Source organism: Salmo salar, chromosome ssa06 (genome assembly GCF_905237065.1).
Source record: "Salmo salar chromosome ssa06, Ssal_v3.1, whole genome shotgun sequence".
NCBI classification, from domain to species: domain Eukaryota; kingdom Metazoa; phylum Chordata; class Actinopteri; order Salmoniformes; family Salmonidae; genus Salmo; species Salmo salar.
The window spans coordinates 90,640,319-90,665,339 of NC_059447.1; the positions used below are offsets into that span (position 1 = coordinate 90,640,319).

The following is a 25,021-nucleotide window of genomic DNA, read 5'->3' on the forward strand; positions in this document are numbered from 1 at the left end:
ACTGTGGGCTTAGGCGCGTGCACTGGCCGCCCCCGTCTTTGTGTTTTTTCCTCTGTTTGCCGAAAAGGAGATTCCCGGTCGGAATATTATCGCTTTTTTACGAGATAAATTGCATAAAAATTGATTTTAAACAGCGGTTGACATGCTTCGAAGTACGGTAATGGAATATTTAGAATTTTTTTGTCACGAAATGCGCCATGCGCACGACCCTGATTTACCATTTCGGATAGTTTCTGGAACGCACGAACAAAACGCCGCTATTCGGATATAACGATGGATTATTTTGGAACAAACCAACATTTGTTATTGAAGTAGCAGTCCTGGGAGTGCATTCTGACGAAGACAACAAAAGGTAATCAAACTTTTGTAATAGTAAATCTGATTTTGGTGAAGGCTAAACTTGCCGGGTGTCTAAATAGCTAGCCCGTGATGGCTGGGCTATGTACTTAGAATATTGCAAAATGTGCTTTCACCAAAAGCTATTTTAAAATCGGACATATCGAGTGCATAGAGGAGTTCTGTATCTATAATTCTTAAAATAATTGTTATGCTTTTTGTGAACGTTTATCGTGAGTAATTTAGTAAATTGTTAGTAAATTCCCCGGAAGTTTGGTTGGGGGTATGCTAGTTCTGAACGTCACATGCTAATGTAAAAAGCTGTTTTTTGATATAAATATGAACTTGATTGAACAAAACATGCATGTATTGTATAACATAATGTCCTAGGTGTGTCATCTGATGAAGATCATCAAAGGTTAGTGCTGCATTTAGCTGTCTTCTGGGTTTTTGTGACATTATATGCTAGCTTGAAAAATGGGTGTCTGATTATTTCTGGCTGGGTACTCTGCTGACATAATCTAATGTTTTGCTTTCGCTGTAAAGCCTTTTTGAAATCGGACAGTGTGGTTAGATAAAGGAGAGTCTTGTCTTTAAAATGCTGTGAAATAGTCATATGTTTGAAAAATTGAAGTTTTTGTATTTTTGAGGAATTTGTAATTCGCGCCACGCCTATCATTGGATATTGGAGCAGGTGTTCCGCTAGCGGAACGTCTAGATGTAAGAGGTTAATCAGTTGCGGTAAACTGTTGCTTGTTGGGTTGAGCACACAGAGATGGACACAGAGACAGGGAGGTTCTAGTCAGAAAACACGACTTTACTAGGCAACAAAAAATAAACAAAATAAGTTAGGGTTGGCTCAGTCCTACTCATATTTGGCTCTGTGCCTTCGGGTGCTCGTTCCCCTCTGTAGAATCACTCCTTGCCTCTCTCTTTTTCTCCCCCATGGTGTGCCACGGTGCTCCATTTATGTGGGTTGCATGGCTGCTTGGCAATCTCCCCTAATTACCCCTAATTGGTGCCATCAGTGTCAGGGTGCCCAGCCCGGGAACTCCCAGCAGAGGGAGACAACGTCGCGGCACGTACCTCCCCTTTATCACCAACCACCAGGGTAGACCTCCCGGGATACCACCCTGACCGGGAGGGAAGCGTACTCAGGGCTAGGTTTGCATCCCTCCTGGAGAGGGCATCAAGAACCAGCAGGTGACGTGGTCATTTGTGTCCGTACCTCTTGCCATCCACACGAGGTGGGCATGGTCGGTGATCAGGGGTGAACTTCCTCCCGAGGAGGTAATACTTGAGGGTGTGCAGTGCCCACTTCACGCCGAGGCACTCCTTCTTGACAATCGAGTATTTCTTCTACCTTTGGAGGAGCTTCCTACTGACATACATGATTGGGTGTTCCTCACCTTCCTGCTCTTGGGACAAGACGGCTCCACCTCTGTGTCAGACGCGTCTGTCTGTTCCAGGGGGTGATTTGAGAAGTCCGGGGTGATGAGAACCGGATGTGAACATAGCGCGTCGATCAGGGCCTGTAACACCACCTCTGTGTCCTCCGTCCATCGTACCGTCTGGGGTAGGCATGCCCTTGTCAAGTCTGTGAGGGGAGAAACTATTGCGGCAAAGTTAGGTACAAATCGACTGTAGTAGCCTGATAACTCCAGGAACGACTTCACAGCAATTTTTTCTTCTTCTTGGGGCTTCACATTTCCCGATTCAATAGCCCAGGTACTCTACCTCGGCGTAGCCCAGCTTGCACTTGTGGGGTTTCGAGGTCAGCGCCGCATCGCTTGGTGCTTCCACCGCCTGTAGCCTACAGAGATGCGACTCCCAACTGTCACTGTGCACGATTATATCATCCAAATATGCAGCAGCGTACTCACGGTGTGGGCGCAGGACACTGTCCATGAGTCACTGGAAGGTCGATGGGGCCCCGTGGAGCACGAGAGGAAGAACGTGGTGGTAGTATAGCCCCCCCTGGGGTGGAGAAGGCCATCTTCTCCCGGGAGGCCGCTGGCACCTGCAGCACCTGCCAGTACCCCTTTGTCAGGTCCAGGATGCTGACCTCGTCTTCCCCAAGCGGTCGATCGGTTCATCCACCTGGGGCATGAGGTAGGCATTGAATTTACTGACCTTGTTCAGCCCCCGGAAGTCATTGCAGAAGTGGACAGTTCCGTCCGGTTTCGGTACCAGCACTATAGGGCTAGACCACTCACTGTGGGACTCCTCCAGTACCCCAATCTCTAGCATTGTCGTCATTTACCGCTGGGCCGCTGACCTCCGGGCTTCTGGTATCCGGTATGGCCATTTATGCACTTTTTCTCCCAGACGTGTGTGGATATGATGTTCCACGAGATCCGTGCGCCCCGGCGAACACGACCATATTCCGCTGGACCAAATTTCGGAGCGCTTGTCATTGGGTCCGGCTGAGATCTTCCCCCATGGAAACTTCGATGGGGGGCGGGTTCTCCTGTGGCCGGGTTCATGTTGCACACAGCGCCTCTTGTGCATGCCATCTCTTCAGTAGGTTCACATGGTACAGCTGGAGGGGTTGGCAGACCTTGTAATTGACGTCGCCTACCCCCTTGACGATGTCATAGGGCCCATGCCACGTAGCCAGGAATTTGCTCTCTGTTTTGGGGATCAGCACTAAGACCTTCTCACCTGGGTGGAACTCTCGTGGTTGGGCCCCCTGGTTGTATACTCGCTCCTGGGCGCGTTGCGCCTGGGCCATGTGCTCCCTCCCCACTGGCCAAATCGCCTTCATCCTCTCCCTCATCTCCTCCACGTGTTCCACCATGATGCGAAAGGGGGTCGGTTGGTCTTCCCAGACCTCCTTGGCTAGGTCCAGCAGTCCGGGGAACTGACGGCCATACAGGAGCTCAAAGGGGGAGAACCCAGTGGACGCTTGGGGTACCACGCGCACCGAGAACATCAAGTGGGGCAGCAGCTGATCCCAGTTCCTTCCATCTCACTCGATGACCACCTTCAGCATCTGCTTTAGGGTCTTATTGAAGCGTTCGACTAGCCCGCCCCGTTTGTGGATGGTACACGCTGATCCTCACCTGTTTGATTCGTAAAAGATTGCAGACATGTTTCATTACACGAGACATGAATGCGGTGCCCTGGTCCATCAGGATTGCCTGTGGGATACCCACCCGGCTCAATAAATGGAAGCGCTCCTACACGATACCTTTCGCTGTGGCCGTGCGTAACATTGGTGTATTGGTGTCCCCTCGTTGTCTTCACCAACGGACCCACCAGATCCATCGCCACCTGCTCAAACGGCACCCCTATCATGGGCAGGGGAACCAAAGGGTTTCTATAATGTGCCCTCAGGGCTGTGATCTGGCACTCCGGACAGGTACGGCACTAGTCCTCCATGGCGCGCTTGACTCCGGGCCAGAGGAACCGATTCCCAATCCCCGCCCTGATTTTTCTCCATCCCTAGGTATGCCCAGAGCAGGTGGGTGTGGGCGAGCTGCAAGACAGTACTAACATACTGGGTGGGTAGGAGTAACAACTCTTTTGTCTCCCCATTGCGGTTTACAACCTGATACAGTAAATTATGCTTGATGGCGAAGTGTGGGTAGCGCCACTCACTTACCCCGGGTAACAGCGCAATCACGTCCACCGGCAATCACCTGGCCCCTCGCGTTCTGGAGGTTGGGGTCTTTAACTGGGCCGTCTCAAACTGGCCCATGAGGATTTTCGTGTCGGATGACCCATCTAGGGTCTCCACGTCCATAAAGGGGTGCCTGAGGTCCTCCTCTGACGATGGCTCGTTTCCCGGCACGGGTCGTCTTCCTCCTCCTGGTCCGACTCGGGCCCAGTGGACATGATACAACAGCATAGTAATCAGCAACCAATTGATTAAAGAAAAAAAATACTACTGTCCTATATAGCCTACCAGAACCTGCATGACATTAGCCATTCTAGCGCTCTCTCCCAGCTTGGAAAGAAAATTGGTGTGCGTAAAACCAGTCTATAAATGCCAAATTATACAGTCAGTCCAACCTCAAAACACTAGCTTAGTAGGGAATGTTTCTTTATGCAGTGCAGCCAACTATCTATAGCTATATATATATATATATATATATATAGTATCTAGCTGATATTTAGCTTCAATTTATGAAAATTACACATAGCCTAACAATGAAATAAAAAGTAGTCAGCTAGAGAATACATTTAACCCCTATTTATTGTTCAACTCAGCAGGTTTTCTGGCTAATAGCATACACAAATGGCCTGTGATCAAGGTAAATTAAATTCAATCCAGCTTGAGAGACTCCCCTGGTGTTCTGAAGTCCTTCTGAGACATTATGCATGATGTGTCCATTGCACACAAGTTAAACTAAGTCTTGAATGATACATGCAAAGATATAACAGAGATAAGGGACTGTTGATATTGCAACCACACAACCCAAACACCGGTTCACCAGTATGAAGAAAATCGCAAACTGCTTTTTTTTTGTTTTTGAACCGTCAAGAACTGTTGTCCACAAAAGATGATCTGTTTGCATTCGCCAATGTATTGTCTGTCCAGTATCCAGACGACCTGTCCCCAAGAGCTTCCTATACAGTTCATCTCTTTCCATAACGTGTTGAACTGCTGAATTTGAAGCACAACTCCCTTCTTCCCAGTTTCTCTGATGTTGCTACAACGACCAAGCTGTTTTTAACCATCCCTGTAACTGTAGCTTCTGCGGAGAGATCAAAAACTAAAACTCATAAAGAACTACCTAAGAACGAAGCATTATGCTCTCGGTGTCACGTTCTGACCAGTAAAGGGGTTATTTGTTATTGTAGTTTGGTCAGGACGTGGCAGGGGGGTGTTTGTTTTATGTGGTTCGGGGTTGTTGATTTAATTGTTTATGTAGAGGGGTGTTTGTTTAGAGTATTCCTGGGTTTTGGTCTATGTTCTATGTTAGTGTATTTCTATGTTCAGTCTAGTCTATGTATTTCTATGTTTAGTTAATTGGGATTGGGCCTTCAATTGGAGGCAGCTGTTCCTCGTTGCCTCTGATTGAAGGTCCTATGTATAGGGGTGTGTTTGTTATGGGAATTGTGGGAGGTTGTTATTGCATAGCTGTGTGTAGCCTGCATTAATGTTTGTCGTCCGATCGTTTTCTTGTTTTGTTTTCGTCAGTGTTGTAAATAAAGTTAAGATGAGCACTCAACCCGCTGCGCCTTGGTCCATTACATACGACGACCGTTACACTCGGTCTGACATGCGCTTTTAAAAAGCATCTGAGTAAACTCCACTCATTGCAACCCGCTGCGCCTTGGTCCATTACATACGACGACCGTTACACTCGGTCTGACATGCGCTTTTAAAAAGCATCTGAGTAAACTCCACTCATTGCAACCCGCTGCGCCTTGGTCCATTACATACGACGACCGTTACACTCGGTCTGACATGCGCTTTTAAAAAGCATCTGAGTAAACTCCACTCATTGCAACCCGCTGCGCCTTGGTCCATTACATACGACGACCGTTACACTCGGTCTGACATGCGCTTTTAAAAAGCATCTGAGTAAACTCCACTCATTGCAACCCGCTGCGCCTTGGTCCATTACATACGACGACCGTTACACTCGGTCTGACATGCGCTTTTAAAAAGCATCTGAGTAAACTCCACTCATTGCAACCCGCTGCGCCTTGGTCCATTACATACGACGACCGTTACACTCGGTCTGACATGCGCTTTTAAAAAGCATCTGAGTAAACTCCACTCATTGCAACCCGCTGCGCCTTGGTCCATTACATACGACGACCGTTACACTCGGTCTGACATGCGCTTTTAAAAAGCATCTGAGTAAACTCCACTCATTGCAACCCGCTGCGCCTTGGTCCATTACATACGACGACCGTTACACTCGGTCTGACATGCGCTTTTAAAAAGCATCTGAGTAAACTCCACTCATTGCAACCCGCTGCGCCTTGGTCCATTACATACGACGACCGTTACACTCGGTCTGACATGCGCTTTTAAAAAGCATCTGAGTAAACTCCACTCATTGCAACCCGCTGCGCCTTGGTCCATTACATACGACGACCGTTACACTCGGTCTGACATGCGCTTTTAAAAAGCATCTGAGTAAACTCCACTCATTGCAACCCGCTGCGCCTTGGTCCATTACATACGACGACCGTTACACTCGGTCTGACATGCGCTTTTAAAAAGCATCTGAGTAAACTCCACTCATTGCAACCCGCTGCGCCTTGGTCCATTACATACGACGACCGTTACACTCGGTCTGACATGCGCTTTTAAAAAGCATCTGAGTAAACTCCACTCATTGCAACCCGCTGCGCCTTGGTCCATTACATACGACGACCGTTACACTCGGTCTGACATGCGCTTTTAAAAGCATCTGAGTAAACTCCACTCATTGCAACCCGCTGCGCCTTGGTCCATTACATACGACGACCGTTACACTCGGTCTGACATGCGCTTTTAAAAAGCATCTGAGTAAACTCCACTCATTGCAACCCGCTGCGCCTTGGTCCATTACATACGACGACCGTTACACTCGGTCTGACATGCGCTTTTAAAAAGCATCTGAGTAAACTCCACTCATTGCAACCCGCTGCGCCTTGGTCCATTACATACGACGACCGTTACACTCGGTCTGACATGCGCTTTTAAAAAGCATCTGAGTAAACTCCACTCATTGCAACCCGCTGCGCCTTGGTCCATTACATACGACGACCGTTACACTCGGTCTGACATGCGCTTTTAAAAAGCATCTGAGTAAACTCCACTCATTGCAACCCGCTGCGCCTTGGTCCATTACATACGACGACCGTTACACTCGGTCTGACATGCGCTTTTAAAAAGCATCTGAGTAAACTCCACTCATTGCAACCCGCTGCGCCTTGGTCCATTACATACGACGACCGTTACACTCGGTCTGACATGCGCTTTTAAAAAGCATCTGAGTAAACTCCACTCATTGCAACCCGCTGCGCCTTGGTCCATTACATACGACGACCGTTACACTCGGTCTGACATGCGCTTTTAAAAAGCATCTGAGTAAACTCCACTCATTGCAACCCGCTGCGCCTTGGTCCATTACATACGACGACCGTTACACTCGGTCTGACATGCGCTTTTAAAAAGCATCTGAGTAAACTCCACTCATTGCAACCCGCTGCGCCTTGGTCCATTACATACGACGACCGTTACACTCGGTCTGACATGCGCTTTTAAAAAGCATCTGAGTAAACTCCACTCATTGCAACCCGCTGCGCCTTGGTCCATTACATACGACGACCGTTACACTCGGTCTGACATGCGCTTTTAAAAAGCATCTGAGTAAACTCCACTCATTGCAACCCGCTGCGCCTTGGTCCATTACATACGACGACCGTTACACTCGGTCTGACATGCGCTTTTAAAAAGCATCTGAGTAAACTCCACTCATTGCAACCCGCTGCGCCTTGGTCCATTACATACGACGACCGTTACACTCGGTCTGACATGCGCTTTTAAAAAGCATCTGAGTAAACTCCACTCATTGCAACCCGCTGCGCCTTGGTCCATTACATACGACGACCGTTACACTCGGTCTGACATGCGCTTTTAAAAAGCATCTGAGTAAACTCCACTCATTGCAACCCGCTGCGCCTTGGTCCATTACATACGACGACCGTTACACTCGGTCTGACATGCGCTTTTAAAAAGCATCTGAGTAAACTCCACTCATTGCAACCCGCTGCGCCTTGGTCCATTACATACGACGACCGTTACACTCGGTCTGACATGCGCTTTTAAAAAGCATCTGAGTAAACTCCACTCATTGCAACCCGCTGCGCCTTGGTCCATTACATACGACGACCGTTACACTCGGTCTGACATGCGCTTTTAAAAAGCATCTGAGTAAACTCCACTCATTGCAACCCGCTGCGCCTTGGTCCATTACATACGACGACCGTTACACTCGGTCTGACATGCGCTTTTAAAAAGCATCTGAGTAAACTCCACTCATTGCAACCCGCTGCGCCTTGGTCCATTACATACGACGACCGTTACACTCGGTCTGACATGCGCTTTTAAAAAGCATCTGAGTAAACTCCACTCATTGCACTGGTGCCATCGTAGCCTTGCCCAAGGCATTTATTCACCGATATCCCTTTATTTTCAATCAGTTCAATCATTTATTTTTGAAGGCCTGAGGCACTTTGATCAGTCACATTCCTGAAGCCCAAGAAACAAACACTTTGCTATGTAACTGAGCTCCCTCCAAAAAGCTGTATATCATCTGTGTTAAGGCCACATTTTACATTTTAATATGACAGGAACCTCATCAACACTTCACAAATTGTTTATTTACACACAAACACACAGGACTCCGAGACATATTAGAAGCCATTTTTTTGGTAAAGACTTACGATCCTCCAGGAACAATCTCTTATATGGCAGTCTAATTGATCTCCTCCCCTCAAGCGCTACAAATCCCCTGATCACGGCTTTAATACACGCCACTAATAGCTGTAGCTAGAGACATAATATTAAGTCTATCATTACATCTTCCTCCACACACACACACACACACACACACACACACACACACACACACACACACACACACACACACACACACACACCACCTTTTTAATTTCAATAACTGAGCACGATCTCACAGGAGAGTTTTAGGAGGTGGAACAGTCATTAAATAATCTTGAGTTTTAATCTGACACTTTTGGCCATGAAACTATAATTAATTTACATGAGGAAAAAACTATAAGAAGGGCTGGTATATTACTGGGGAGTGCTAGGATCAGGATAACATGGCAGTATATTACTGGGGAGGGCTAGGATCAGGATAACATGGGAGTATATTACTAGGGAGGAGGCTAGGATCAGGATAACATGGCAGTATATTACTGGGGAGGGCTAGGATCAGGATAACATGGCAGTATATTACTAGGGAGGAGGCTAGGATCAGGATAACGCGGCAGTATATTACTAGGGAGGAGGCTAGGATCAGGATAACATGGCAGTATATTACTGGGGAGGGCTAGGATCAGGATAACATGGCAGTATATTACTGGGGAGGAGGCTAGGATCAGGATAACACGGCAGTATATTACTAGGGAGGAGGCTAGGATCAGGATAACATGGCAGTATATTACTGGGGAGGAGGCTAGGATCAGGATAACACCGCAGTATATTACTAGGGAGGAGGCTAGGATCAGGATAACATGGCAGTATATTACTGGGGAGGGCCAGGATCAGGATAACATGGCAGTATATTACTGGGGAGGAGGCTAGGATCAGGATAACATGGCAGTATATTACTGGGGAGGGCTAGGATCAGGATAACATGGCAGTATATTACTGGGGAGGGCTAGGATCAGGATAACACAGCAGTATATTACTGGGGAGGAGGCTAGGATCAGGATAACATGGCAGTATATTACTGGGGAGGAGGCTAGGATCAGGATAACACGGCAGTATATTACTGGGGAGGAGGCTAGGATCAGGATAACACGGCAGTATATTACTGGGGAGGGCTAGGATCAGGATAACACGGCAGTATATTACTGGGGAGGGCTAGGATCAGGATAACATGGCAGTATATTACTGGGGAGGGCTAGGATCAGGATAACATGGCAGTATATTACTGGGGAGGAGGCTAGGATCAGGATAACATGGCAGTATATTACTGGGGAGGAGGCTAGGATCAGGATAACATGGCAATATATTACTGGGGAGGAGGCTAGGATCAGGATAACACGGCAGTATATTACTGGGGAGGAGGCTAGGATCAGGATAACATGGCAGTATATTACTGGGGAGGGGCTAGGATCAGGATAACATGGCAGTATATTACTGGGGAGGGCTAGGATCAGGATAACACGGCAGTATATTACCGGGGAGGGGCTAGGATCAGGATAACATGGCAGTATATTACTGGGGAGGGGCTAGGATCAGGATAACATGGCAGTATATTACTGGGGAGGAGGCTAGGATCGGGATAACACGGCAGTATATTACTGGGGAGGAGGCTAGGATCAGGATAACATGGCAGTATATTACTGGGGAGGGCTAGGATCAGGATAACATGGCAGTATATTACTGGGGAGGGCTAGGATCAGGATAACACGGCAGTATATTACCGGGGAGGGCTAGGGTCAGGATAACACGGCAGTATATTACTGGGGAGGGCTAGGATCAGGATAACACGGCAGTATATTACTGGGGAGGGCTAGGATCAGGATAACATGGCAGTATATTACTGGGGAGGGCTAGGATCAGGATAACACGGCAGTATATTACTGGGGAGGGCTAGGATCAGGATAACATGGCAGTATATTACTGGGGAGGGCTAGGATCAGGATAACATGGCAGTATATTACTGGGGAGGGCTAGGATCAGGATAACATGGCAGTATATTACTGGGGAGGAGGCTAGGATCAGGATAACATGGCAGTATATTACTGGGGAGGAGGCTAGGATCAGGATAACACGGCAGTATATTACTGGGGAGGGCTAGGATCAGGATAACACGGCAGTATATTACTGGGGAGGAGGCTAGGATCAGGATAACATGGCAGTATATTACTGGGGAGGGCTAGGATCAGGATAACATGGCAGTATATTACTGGGGAGGGCTAGGATCAGGATAACATGGCAGTATATTACTGGGGAGGGCTAGGATCAGGATAACACGGCAGAATATTACTGGGGAGGGCTAGGATCAGGATAACACGGCAGTATATTACTGGGGAGGGCTAGGATCAGGTTAACACGGCAGTATATTACTAGGGAGGAGGCTAGGATCAGGATAACATGGCAGTATATTACCAGGGAGGAGGCTAGGATCAGGATAACATGGCAGTATATTACCGGGGAGGAGGCTAGGATCAGGATAACATGGCAGTATATTACTGGGGAGGAGGCTAGGATCGGGATAACATGGCAGTATATTACTGGGGAGGAGGCTAGGATCAGGATAACACGGCAGTATATTACTGGGGAGGAGGCTAGGATCAGGATAACACGGCAGTATATTACTGGGGAGGAGGCTAGGATCAGGATAACATGGCAGTATATTACTGGGGATGGCTAGGATCAGGATAACATGGCAGTATATTACTGGGGAGGAGGCTAGGATCAGGATAACATGGCAGTATATTACTGGGGAGGGCTAGGATCAGGATAACATGGCAGTATATTACTGGGGAGGGCTAGGATCAGGATAACATGGCAGTATATTACTGGGAAGGGCTAGGATCAGGATAACACGGCAGTATATTACTGGGGAGGGGCTAGGATCAGGATAACATGGCAGTATATTACTGGGGAGGAGGCTAGGATCAGGATAACATGGCAGTATATTACTGGGGAGGGCTACGATCAGGTTAACACGGCAGTATATTACTGGGGAGGAGGCTAGGATCAGGATAACAGGGCAGTATATTACTGGGGAGGAGGCTAGGATCAGGATAACATGGCAGTATATTACTGGGGAGGAGGCTAGGATCAGGATAACATGGCAGTATATTACTGGGGAGGAGGCTAGGATCAGGATAACATGGCAGTATATTACTGGGGAGGAGGCTAGGATCAGGATAACATGGCAGTATATTACTGGGGAGGGCTAGGATCAGGATAACACGGCAGTATATTACTGGGGAGGGGCTAGGATCAGGTTAACACGGCAGTATATTACTGGGGAGGGGCTAGGATCAGGATAACACGGCAGTATATTACTGGGGAGGGGCTAGGATCAGGTTAACACGGCAGTATATTACTGGGGAGGGCTAGGATCAGGATAACACGGCAGTATATTACTGGGGAGTGCTAGGATCAGGATAACACGGCAGTATATTACTGGGGAGGGCTAGGATCAGGATAACATGGCAGTATATTACTGGGGAGGGCTAGGATCAGGATAACATGGCAGTATATTACTGGGGAGGGCTAGGATCAGGATAACACGGCAGTATATTACTGGGGAGGAGGCTAGGATCAGGATAACATGGCAGTATATTACTGGGGAGGGCTAGGATCAGGATAACATGGCAGTATATTACTGGGGAGGAGGCTAGGATCAGGATAACATGGCAGTATATTACTGGGGAGGAGGCTAGGATCAGGATAACATGGCAGTATATTACTGGGGAGGAGGCTAGGATCAGGATAACATGGCAGTATATTACTGGGGAGGGCTAGGATCAGGATAACACGGCAGTATATTACTGGGGAGGAGGCTAGGATCAGGATAACATGGCAGTATATTACTGGGGAGGGCTAGGATCAGGATAACATGGCAGTATATTACTGGGGAGGGCTAGGATCAGGATAACATGGCAGTATATTACTGGGGAGGGCTAGGATCAGGATAACACGGCAGTATATTACTGGGGAGGGCTACGATCAGGATAACACGGCAGTATATTACTGGGGAGGGCTAGGATCAGGATAACACGGCAGTATATTACTAGGGAGGAGGCTAGGATCAGGATAACATGGCAGTATATTACCGGGGAGGGCTAGGATCAGGATAACATGGCAGTATATTACTGGGGAGGAGGCTAGGATCGGGATAACACGGCAGTATATTACTGGGGAGGAGGCTAGGATCAGGATAACATGGCAGTATATTACTGGGGAGGAGGCTAGGATCAGGATAACATGGCAGTATATTACTGGGGAGGAGGCTAGGATCAGGATAACACGGCAGTATATTACTGGGGATGGCTAGGATCAGGATAACACGGCAGTATATTACTGGGGAGGCGGCTAGGATCAGGATAACATGGCAGTATATTACTGGGGAGGGCTAGGATCAGGATAACATGGCAGTATATTACTGGGGAGGGCTAGGATCAGGATAACAAGGCAGTATATTACTGGGGAGGGCTAGGATCAGGATAACACGGCAGTATATTACTGGGGAGGGCTAGGATCAGGATAACATGGCAGTATATTACTGGGGAGGGCTAGGATCAGGATAACACGGCAGTATATTACTGGGGAGGGCTAGGATCAGGTTAACACGGCAGTATATTACTGGGGAGGAGGCTAGGATCAGGATAACAGGGCAGTATATTACTGGGGAGGAGGCTAGGATCAGGATAACATGGCAGTATATTACTGGGGAGGAGGCTAGGATCAGGATAACATGGCAGTATATTACTGGGGAGGAGGCTAGGATCAGGATAACATGGCAGTATATTACTGGGGAGGAGGCTAGGATCAGGATAACATGGCAGTATATTACTGGGGAGGAGGCTAGGATCAGGATAACATGGCAGTATATTACTGGGGAGGAGGCTAGGATCAGGATAACACGGCAGTATATTACTGGGGAGGAGGCTAGGATCAGGATAACACGGCAGTATATTACTGGGGAGGAGGCTAGGATCAGGATAACATGGCAGTATATTACTGGGGAGGGGCTAGGATCAGGATAACATGGCAGTATATTACTGGGGAGGGCTAGGATCAGGATAACATGGCAGTATATTACTGGGGAGGGCTAGGATCAGGATAACACGGCAGTATATTACTGGGGAGGGCTAGGATCAGGTTAACACGGCAGTATATTACTGGGGAGGGCTAGGATCAGGATAACACGGCAGTATATTACTGGGGAGGAGGCTAGGATCAGGATAACACGGCAGTATATTACCGGGGAGGGCTAGGATCAGGATAACATGGCAGTATATTACTGGGGAGGGCTAGGATCAGGATAACATGGCAGTATATTACTGGGGAGGAGGCTATGATCAGGATAACACGGCAGTATATTACTGGGGAGGGCTAGGATCAGGATAAAATGGCAGTATATTACTGGGGAGGAGGCTAGGATCAGGATAACATGGCAGTATATTACTGGGGAGGGCTAGGATCAGGATAACACGGCAGTATATTACTGGGGAGGGCTAGGATCAGGATAACACGGCAGTATATTACTGGGGAGGGCTAGGATCAGGTTAACACGGCAGTATATTACTGGGGAGGGGCTAGGATCAGGATAACACGGCAGTATATTACTGGGGAGGGCTAGGATCAGGTTAACACGGCAGTATTTTACTGGGGAGGGCTAGGATCAGGATAACACGGCAGTATATTACTAGGGGAGTGCTAGGATCAGGATAACACGGCAGTATATTACTGGGGAGGAGGCTAGGATCAGGATAACACGGCAGTATATTACTGGGGAGGGGCTAGGATCAGGATAACATGGCAGTATATTACTGGGGAGGGCTAGGATCAGGATAACACGGCAGTATATTACTGGGGAGGAGGCTAGGATCAGGTAAACATGGCAGTATATTACCGGGGAGGGCTAGGATCAGGATAACATGGCAGTATATTACTGGGGATGGGAGAGTAGACCTACAGCTGCTTTTTAATCAATCAAACCCTAACAGCAACAGGTACATATATTCGTGCCTCAGTGTTGGACATAAATATGTAATCTATGTTAATCATCAGTGCTGTCATGCTCCAGAACAGGTAGAAGGGACCACAGTCATCAGCTCATTGTTGTGGGAAATATCTTCTGAGAAACACTTCTCGATGTGAAGCGTATGATTCATGAATCCAATAGATGGTGCCGCGTAACCATTTAAATAGGCCTAGATGTGGAGTCTCCTGAAGTCGACCTCGCTGTTACGTTAAGACAACCGTTTTGCTGTCACTCACTTGTTGTAGAGGACGATGTCTGGGACCCAGATGAGTTCTGACGGTACTCTGATGGACGTGACGTTGTCGTAGTCAGACGGTCTCCAGCGTAGCTTGTAGTCATTCCACTCCTAAGAGGAGAAAACACACACACACACACACACACACACACACACACACACACACACACACACACACACACACACACACACACACACACACACACACACACACACACACACACACACACACACACACACACACACACGAGAGGACATTCAGTGCCACAGGTCTTATCAGACAGAGTCAATTAAAGGCCTATTAATCCATAACAAACTAATAACGGTAATTAATTCACATTGAAACACCTGTCTCACACACATGCTATATACACTGAATGTACTGAAACACACATGCTATATATACTGAATGTACTAAAACACACATGCTATATATACTGAATGTACTGAAACACACATGCTATATATACACTGTATGTACTGAAACACATGCTATATATACTGAAAGTACTAAAACACACATGCTATATATACTGAAAGTACTAAAACACACATGCTATATATACTGAATGTACTGAAACACACATGCTATATATACACTGAATGTACTGAAACACACATGCTATATATACACTGAATGTACAGAAACACATGCTATATATACTGAATGTACTAAAACACATGCTATATATACTGAATGTACAGAAACACACATGCTATATACACTGAATGTACTGAATCACCTGTTTCAGCCAGACGTTGGTTGTCATCATCTGATTTTTCTCGTCCTGCAGAAAGGAAAATACAAAAGAGGTGAATGAAAAATAGAGAGAAGAAGAGAGAAGAAGAAAGACATAGAGGGAGAGAGAAGCAGAAAGAGAGAGAGGGAGAGAGAAGCAGAAAGAGAGAGAGAGAGAGGGAGAGAGAAGCAGAGAGAGAGAGAGAGAGAGAGGGGGAGAGGAGGGGGAGAGAGAGAGAGGGGGGGAGGGGGAGAAAGAGAGAGGGGGAGAGGGGGAGAGAGAGGGGGGAGAGGGGGGGAGAGAGGGGGGGAAGCCCCAAATATTATTTAAGCATATATGGTCCCGGGGGGAAAGCCCCAAGTCCATTTCAGAACAAGTCCAACATTTTAGACATGTGAAGATCTCTAGGTCATAGGTTAACTAAATCTGGTTTAAACAAGGTGTGTTTTTGCAGGTCTATTTTCAAAATACTAAATATATTTCTTAAAATGGAAGATGGCTGCCGTATTCACAGAGGAACCATGATGCAATAGGAAAGGTTGTTAAACCTTACACCTTATAAATGTACAAATAGAGACAGCACGAGGACAATAATTAGAGACAGACGAAGAGCGACAGAGAGAACTAGAGACAGAGAGAATGAGAGACGGAGAGAACGAGAGATGGAGAGAACTAAAGACAGAGGAAGAGAGATGGAGAGAACTAGAGAGAGAGAACAAGAGATGGAGAGATCTAGAGAGAGAGATCGAGAGATGCAGAGAACTAGAGAGAGCGAATGAGAGATGGAAAGAACTAGAGATAGAGAGACAGAACGAGAGATGGAGAGAACTAAAGACAGAGGAAGAGAGAAATGGAGAGAACTAGAGACAGAGGAAACGAGACAGAGGAAACGAGACAGAGAGAATGAGAGACAGAGAGAACTAGAGATGGAGAGAACGAGAGACAGAGAGATAGAGAACTAGAGACAGAGAGAACGAGAGATGGAGAGAACGAGAGAACTAGAGACAGAGGAAGAGAGATGCAGAGAACTAGAGACAGAACGAGAGATGGAGAGAACGAGAGATAGAACGAGAGATGGAGAGATCTAGAGAACGAGACATGGAGAGAACTAGACAGACAGAGGAAAAGAGAGACAGAATTAGAGATGTAGAGAACAAGAGACAGAGGAAGGGAGATGGAGAGAACTAGAGAGAGAGAACAAGAGATGGAGAGATCTAGAGAGAGAGATCGAGAGATGCAGAGAACTAGAGAGAGCGAATGAGAGATGGAAAGATCTAGAGATAGAGAGACAGAACGAGAGATGGAGAGAACTAAAGACAGAGGAAGAGAGAAATGGAGAGAACTAGAGACAGAGGAAACGAGACAGAGGAAACGAGACAGAGAGAATGAGAGACAGAGAGAACTAGAGATGGAGAGAACGAGAGACAGAGAGATAGAGAACTAGAGACAGAGAGAACGAGAGATGGAGAGAACGAGAGAACTAGAGACAGAGGAAGAGAGATGCAGAGAACTAGAGACAGAACGAGAGATGGAGAGAACGAGAGATAGAACGAGAGATGGAGAGATCTAGAGAACGAGACATGGAGAGAACTAGACAGACAGAGGAAAAGAGAGACAGAATTAGAGATGTAGAGAACAAGAGACAGAGGAAGGGAGATGGAGAGAACTAGAGAGAGAGAACAAGAGATGGAGAGATCTAGAGAGAGAGAACGAGAGATGGAGAGAACTAGAGAGAGAGAACAAGAGATGGAGAGATCTAAAGAGAGAGAACGAGAGATGGAGAGAACTAGAGAGAGAGAACAAGAGATGGAGAGATCTAGAGAGAGAAACGAGAGATGGAGAGAACTAGAGAGAGAGAACGAGAGATGGAGAGAACTAGAGAGAGAGAACGAGAGATGGAGAGAACTAGAGAGAGAGAACGAGAGATGGAGAGAACTAGAGAGAGCGAATGAGAGATGGAAAGAACTAGAGAGAGAGAGACAGAACGAGAGATGGAGAGAACTAAAGACAGAGGAAGAGAGAGAGAGAACAAGAGATGGAGAGAACGAGAGATGGAGAGAACTAGAGAGAGGAAGAGAGAGAAAACGAGATGGAGAGAACTAGAGACAGAGCGAGAGATGGAGAGATCTAGAGAACGAGACACGGAGAGAACGAGAGATGGAGAGAACTAGAGACAGAGGAAATGAGACAGAGAGAATGAGAGATGGAGAGAACGAGAGAACTAGAGACAGAGCGAACGAGAACTAGAGACAGAGAGAACGAGAGATGGAGAGAATGAGAGATGGAGAGAACGAGAGAACTAGAGACAGAACGAGAGATGGAGAGATCTAGAGAACGAGACATGGAGAGAAGTAGACAAAGGAAGAGAGAGAGAGAATGAGAGATGGAGAGAACGAGAAACAAAGAGAACGAGAGATGGAGAGAACGAGAGAACTAGAGACAGAGGAAGAGAGATGGAGAGAACGAGAGACAGAGAGATAGAGAACTAGAGACAGAGGAAATGAGAGAACGAGAGAACTAGAGAGAGAGAGAGAACGAGAGATGGAGAGAACTAGAGACAGGAAGAGAGACAGAGAGAACTAGACAGAGGAAGAGAGAGAGAATGAGAGATGGAGAGAACTAGAGACAGAGAGAACGAGAGATGGAGAGAACCTGAGAGAGGAAGAGAGACAGAGAGAACGAGAGATGGACAGTGAGAGAAGGTTTGTGTAACAATGTACAGTATATTCAAAACCCCTGCCACTCTCAATTTAAATTGCGGCCATGCTTGTGTGCAATACTTCTCTGTAGTTATTGACTGAAGAATTGTTTGATTAGGTTGTTTTTCACACCTTTACTCTGCTTCAAAGCCCATGTGAGGCGACTGATGGAGATTGAAGGATTTGTTTCAGTTTGCTGTGAGAGTTCATTTAGTAACACCTGTTTTGCAATTTCATAAACAGGTCTTGCCAATTACACTTAACTAACTGCTTATTCCCAAAGATAAGCTCATTGGGGAACAATGTGAGAATATTAAATGAATATAATTTACATAAATTTATATTTTCTGCAACAAGCTGTCAGTCAACACTGCTGCGATCCTGTGAGGTTCATTTAGACTGGTAGAGCATGACGCTTGGGTTCAATTCCCACTGGGCCCACCCATACGAAAATGTATATGCGCCCTTATTCACTTTGGATGAAAGTGACTGGTAAAGGGCCTATATTATTATTATTATTATTATACTATTATTATATTATTATCATTATATTATTATCATTATATTATATAATTATTATTATTATACTATTATATTATTATTATTATACTATTATATTATTATCATTATTACTGTCAAGGTATGCGTGAAGGGCTGTAGGAAGTCAGGCACAGGAGAGCAGATATTTGGTGGCAAAACGGAGCCTTTTATTTGGCGAACCAAAAGCACACGGCACAAACGAACAGGAAAATACAAATATGGGTTTACCATAACCCAGCGCAACCAGCCTAACGTGCGCAAACATACAAACAGATAAACAATACCACACAAAGACATGGGGGAAACAGAGGGTTAAATACATAACACATAATGAGGGAAATGAGAACCAGGTGTGTAGGAAAACGAGACAAAACAAATGGAAAATGAAAATGGATTGGCGATGACTAGAAGACCGGCGACGTCGACCGCCGAACACCACCCGAACAAGGAGAGGCATCGACTTCGGTAGAAGTCGTGACAGTACCCCCCCCTGACGACTCCGGCCTCGAGGACGACCCGGAGGGCGAGGCGCAGGGCGATCCGGACAGAGATGGTGGAACTCTCGCAGCAGAGAAGGATCCTCAAGGGGGCCCCCTGAAGTTGAACATGGGCAGCGTCCCATGTTTCCTCCGCGCACCGGAACCAGTCGTCCACTGCAGGAGCCTCGGTCTGACTCTGATGCCAAGGAGCCAGAACCGGCTGATACCCCAAAACACACTGGAAGGGGAAAGGTTAGTGGAGGAGTGGCAGAGCGAGTTCTGGGCCATCTCTGCCCAGGGCACGAACGCTGCCCACTCCCCGGCCGGTCCTGGCAATAGGACCTCAGAAACCTACCCACATCCTGGTTAACTCTCTCCACCTGCCCATTACTCTCGGGATGAAACCCTGAGGTAAGGCTGATCGAGACCCCCAGACGTTCCATGAACGCCTTCCAGACCCTCGACGTGAACTGGGGACCTCGATCAGACACTATATTCTCAGGTACCCCGTAGTGCCGGAAGACGTGCGTAAACAAGGCCTTCACAGCCTGTAGGGTGACGTGTGGGCCCAAATGATCAGCTGGTCACGGACAGCAGACGGAACATACAGACGTCCAGCGGGACACTGGAGGGGAGCGGGCTCTGCACGCGACGCTCCCGTTCAATGTCCGCGTCTAGCTCCCACACTACCGGCACCACCAGGCAGGAGGCCAGGAGATGGGAGTGGGATCCATGGGCCGCTCCTCTGTGTCATACAGCCGGGACAGTGCGTCTGCCTTCACATTCTAGGCACCTGGTCTGAAAAACATGGCCCACCTTGCCTGGCGAGGGTTCAGTCTCCTCACCGCCCGGATGTACTCCAGATTGCGGTGGTCAGTCCAGATGAGAAAAGGGTGTTTAGCTCCCTCAAGCCAATGTCTCCACGCCTTCAAAGCCTTGATGATGGCCAATAACTCCCGGTCCCCCACATCATAGTTTCGCTCCGCCGGGCTGAGCTTCCTCGAGAAGAAAGCACAGGGGCGGAGCTTCGGTGGCGTACCCGAGCGCTGAGAGAGCACAGCTTCTATCCCAGCCTCGGACGCGTCCACCTCCACTATGAACGCCAAAGAGGGATCCGGATGAGCCAGCACGGGAGCCGAGGTAAACAGAGCCCTCAGGTGACTAAAAGCCCTGTCCGCCTCAGCTGTCCAATGCAAGCGCACCAGGCCCCCCTTCAGCAGTGAGGTAATGGGAGCCGCTACCTGACCAAAACCCCGGATAAACCTCCGGTAGTAGTTGGCAAACCCTAAGAACCGCTGCACCTCCTTTACCGTGGTGGGAGTCGGCCAATTACGCACAGCTGCAATGCGGTCACTCTCCATCTCCACCCCTGAGGTGGAAATGCGATACCCTAGGAAGGAGACGGACTGTTGAAAGAACAGGCATTTCTCAGCCTTGACGTACAGGTCATGCTCCAACAGTCGACTAACCTGTCTGGGCCAGTGGGACGCTTGCGTCCCACCCTAATCAACAGCCAGTGGAATCGCGTCACGCTAAATGCAAAACCTCATAAATGCTATAACTTCAATTTCTCAAACATATGACTATTTTACACCGTTTTATAGATACACCTCTCCTGAATCGAACCACGTTGTCCGATTTCAAAAAGGCTTTACAGCAAAAGCAAAACATTAGATTATGTCAGCAGAGTACCCAGCCAGAAATAATCACACAGCCATTTTCAAAGCAACTAGCATGCATCACAAATACCCCAAAACACAGCTAAATGCAGCACTAACCTTTGACAACCTTCATCAGATGACACTCCTAGGACATCATGTTACACAACACATGCATTTTTTGTTCGATAAAGTTCATATTTACATATAAAAACAGCATTTTACATCGGCGCATGACGTTCAGAAAAAACTTTTCCCTCAAATGCTTCCGATGATCAGCGCTACAATTTACAAAATTACTATTCCAAAACATTGTTAAAATGTAATATTGTCATTCAAAGACTTATAGATTAACATGTCTTGAATGCCATCTCTTTGCCAGATTTAAAAATAACTTTACTGGGAAATCACACTTTGCAATAAACGACATGGTATGCCCAGAAAAGAAGTCTATGTTGGAGCCATCTTGGAACGATCAACCATCAAAAATACTATTGTAAATAATCCCTTACCTTTGATTATCTTTATCAGAAGGCACTTCTAGGATTCCAGGTCCATAACAAATGTAGTTTTGTTCCAAAAAGTTAATTTATGTCCCAATAGTGTTCGCGCGCTCCGAAGGCTAGTGAAAATGTACCGTGTGCGTCTGACTTGTCGTCAGGAATGAGCAAAAAATATATATTTAAGTTCGTTCAAACATGTCAAACGTTGTATAACATAAATCTTTAGGGGCTTTTTCAACCAGGGCTTCAATAATTCCTTGACCGCTGGCTACGTCCCTTCCGTCTTCAAGAGAGCGAGAGATGCACCCCTTCTGAAAAAACCTACACTCGATCCCTCCGATGTCAACAACTACAGACCAGTATCCCTTCTTTCTTTTCTCTCCAAAACTCTTGAACGTGCCGTCCTTGGCCAGCTCTCCTGCTATCTCTCTCAGAATGACCTTCTTGATCCTAATCAGTCAGGTTTCAAGACTGGGCATTCAACTGAGACTGCTCTTCTCTGTGTGACGGAGGCTCTCCGCACTGCTAAAGCTAACTCTCTCTCCTCTGCTCTCATCCTTCTAGACCTATCTGCTGCCTTTGATACTGTGAACCATCAGATCCTCCTCTCCACCCTCTCCGAGTTGGGCATCTCCGGCGCGGCCCATGCTTGGATTGCGTCCTACCTGACAGGTCGCTCCTACCAGGTGGCGTGGCGAGAATCTGTCTCCGCACCATGCGCTCTCACCACTGGTGTCCTCCAGGGCTCTGTTCTAGGCCCTCTCCTATTCTCGCTATACACCAAGTCACTTGGCTCTGTCATATCCTCACATGGTCTCTCCTATCATTGCTATGCAGACAACACACAATTAATCTTCTCCTTTCCCCCTTCTGATAACCAGGCGGCGAATCGCATCTCTGCATGTCTGTCAGACATATCAGTGTGGATGACGGATCACCACCTCAAGCTGAACCTCGGCAAGACGGAGCTGCTCTTCCTCCCGGGGAAGGACTGCCCGTTCCATGATCTCGCCATCACGGTTGACAACTCCCTTGTGTCCTCCTCCCAGAGTGCTAAGAACCTTGGCGTGATCCTGGACAACACCCTGTCGTTCTCCACTAACATCAAGGCGGTGACCCGATCCTGTAGGTTCATGCTCTACAACATTCGCAGAGTACGACCCTGCCTCACACAGGAAGCGGCGCAGGTCCTAATCCAAGCACTTGTCATTTCCCGTCTGGATTACTGCAACTCGCTGTTGGCTGGGCTCCCTGCCTGTGCCATTAAACCCCTACAACTCATCCAGAATGCCGCAGCCCGTCTGGTGTTCAACCTTCCCAAGTTCTCTCATGTCACCCCGCTCCTCCGCTCTCTCCACTGGCTTCCAGTTGAAGCTCGCATCCGCTACAAGACCATGGTGATTGCCTACGGAGCTGTGAAGGGAACGGCACCTCCATAACTTCAGGCTCTGATCAGGCCCTACACCCAAACAAGGGCACTGCGTTCATCCACCTCTGGCCTGCTGGCCCCCCTACCTCTGTGGAAGCACAGTTCCCGCTCAGCCCAGTCAAAACTGTTCGCTGCTCTGGCACCCCAATGGTGGAACAAGCTCCCTCACGACGCCAGGACAGCGGAGTCAATCACCACCTTCCGGAGACACCTGAAACCCCACCTCTTTAAGGAATACCTAGGATAGGATAAAGTAATCCTTCTAACCCCCCCTTAAAAGATTTAGATGCACTATTGTAAAGTGGTTGTTCCACTGGATATCATAAGGTGAATGCACCAATTTGTAAGTCGCTCTGGATAAGAGAGTCTGCTAAATGACTTAACCTGTTAGGGCTAGGGGGCAGTATTTGCACGGCTGGATAAAAAAATGTACCCGATTTAATCTGGTTACTAATCCTACCCAGTAACTAGAATATGCATATACTTATTATATATGGATAGAAAACACTCTAAAGTTTCTAAAACTGTTTGAATGGTGTCTGTGAGTATAACAGAACTCATTTGGCAGGCAAAACCCTGAGACATTTTCTGACAGGAAGTGGATACCTGATGTGTTGTATTACCTTTAAACCTATGCCATTGAAAAACACAGGGGCTGAGGAATATTTTGGCACTTCCTATTGCTTCCACTAGATGTCACCAGCCTTTACAAAGTGTTTTGAGTCTTCTGGAGGGAGATCTGACCGAACAAGAGCCATGGAACGATGATGGCCCATTAGACACCTGGCGCGCGAGTTCATGTTGGGTACCCTCGTTCCAATACGTTATAAAAGAGAATGCATTCGTCCACCTTGAATATTATTCATGTTCTGGTTAAAAAAGGCCCTAATGATTTATGCTATACAACGTTTGACATGTTTGAACGAACGTAAATATATTTTTTCCCCTCGTTCATGACGAGAAGTCCGGCTGGCTTAGATCATGTGCTAACAAGACGGAGATTTTTGGACATAAATGATGAGCTTTTTTGAACAAAACTACATTCGTTATGGACCTGTGATACCTGGAAGTGACATCTGATGAAGAGAATTGTCACGGTTGTTGTCGGTGAATGAGGACCAAAACGCAGCAGGTACGTGAATGCTCATCCTGATTTTTAATTACTCTCAAAAATGAACATACAAAATAACAAAACACGAAAAACGAACACTCGACAAATAAACAGTCTGGTAAGGCACAAGGCTATACACAGAATAATCACCCACAAATCACACACACAAACACACCCTAATATATGGGACTCTCAATCAAAGGCAGATAGACAACACCTGCCTTCAACTGAGAGTCCCAACCCCAATTAACCAAACATAGAAACACACACACCAGACTAACCATAGAATACAAACACATAGACCATCAACCAAAAACCCGGAAATACTAAATCAAACACCCTTTACATAAACACACCACCCCGAACCACATAAAACAAATACCCTCTGCCACGTCCTGACCAAACTACAAAAACAATTAACCTTATACTGGCCAGGACGTGACAAGAATCAAAGGTAATGGATTATTTACATAGTATTTTCGATTTTAGATCTCCCCAACATGATGGCTAGTCTGTATCGCAACGCGTATTTTTCTGGGCGCAGTGCTCAGATTATTGCAAAGTGTGATTTCCCAGTAAGGTTATTTTTAAATCTGGCAAGTTGATTGCGTTCAAGAGATGTAAATCTATAATTCTTTAAATGACAATATAATATTTTACCAATGTTTTCTCATTTTAATTATTTAATTTGTGGTGCTGACTTGACTGCCGGTTATTGGAGGGAAACGATTTCCTCAACATCAATGCCATAGTAAAACGCTGTTTTTGGATATAAATATGAACTTGATAGAACTAAAAATGCATGCATTGTCTAACATAATGTCCTAGGAGTGTCATCTGATGGAGATTGTAAAAAGTT

The 25,021-nt window shown here is 46.9% G+C and overlaps 1 protein-coding gene across 2 annotated transcripts in view; it reads right to left on the minus strand.

Moving 5' to 3' along the window:
• The window catches only part of LOC106608318 (neuronal acetylcholine receptor subunit alpha-2), a 53,427-nt gene that overhangs the window by 17,086 nt on the left and 11,320 nt on the right, over positions 1 to 25,021 (minus strand). For both annotated transcript variants that reach the window (XM_045721175.1, XM_045721174.1), the window contains exons 3-4: positions 15,747 to 15,791; positions 15,005 to 15,114 (exon numbers count right to left, since the gene is read on the minus strand). In XM_045721175.1, coding sequence (XP_045577131.1) covers positions 15,005 to 15,114; positions 15,747 to 15,791 — 155 coding nt within the window. The remainder of the gene's footprint in view (positions 1 to 15,004; positions 15,115 to 15,746; positions 15,792 to 25,021) is intronic.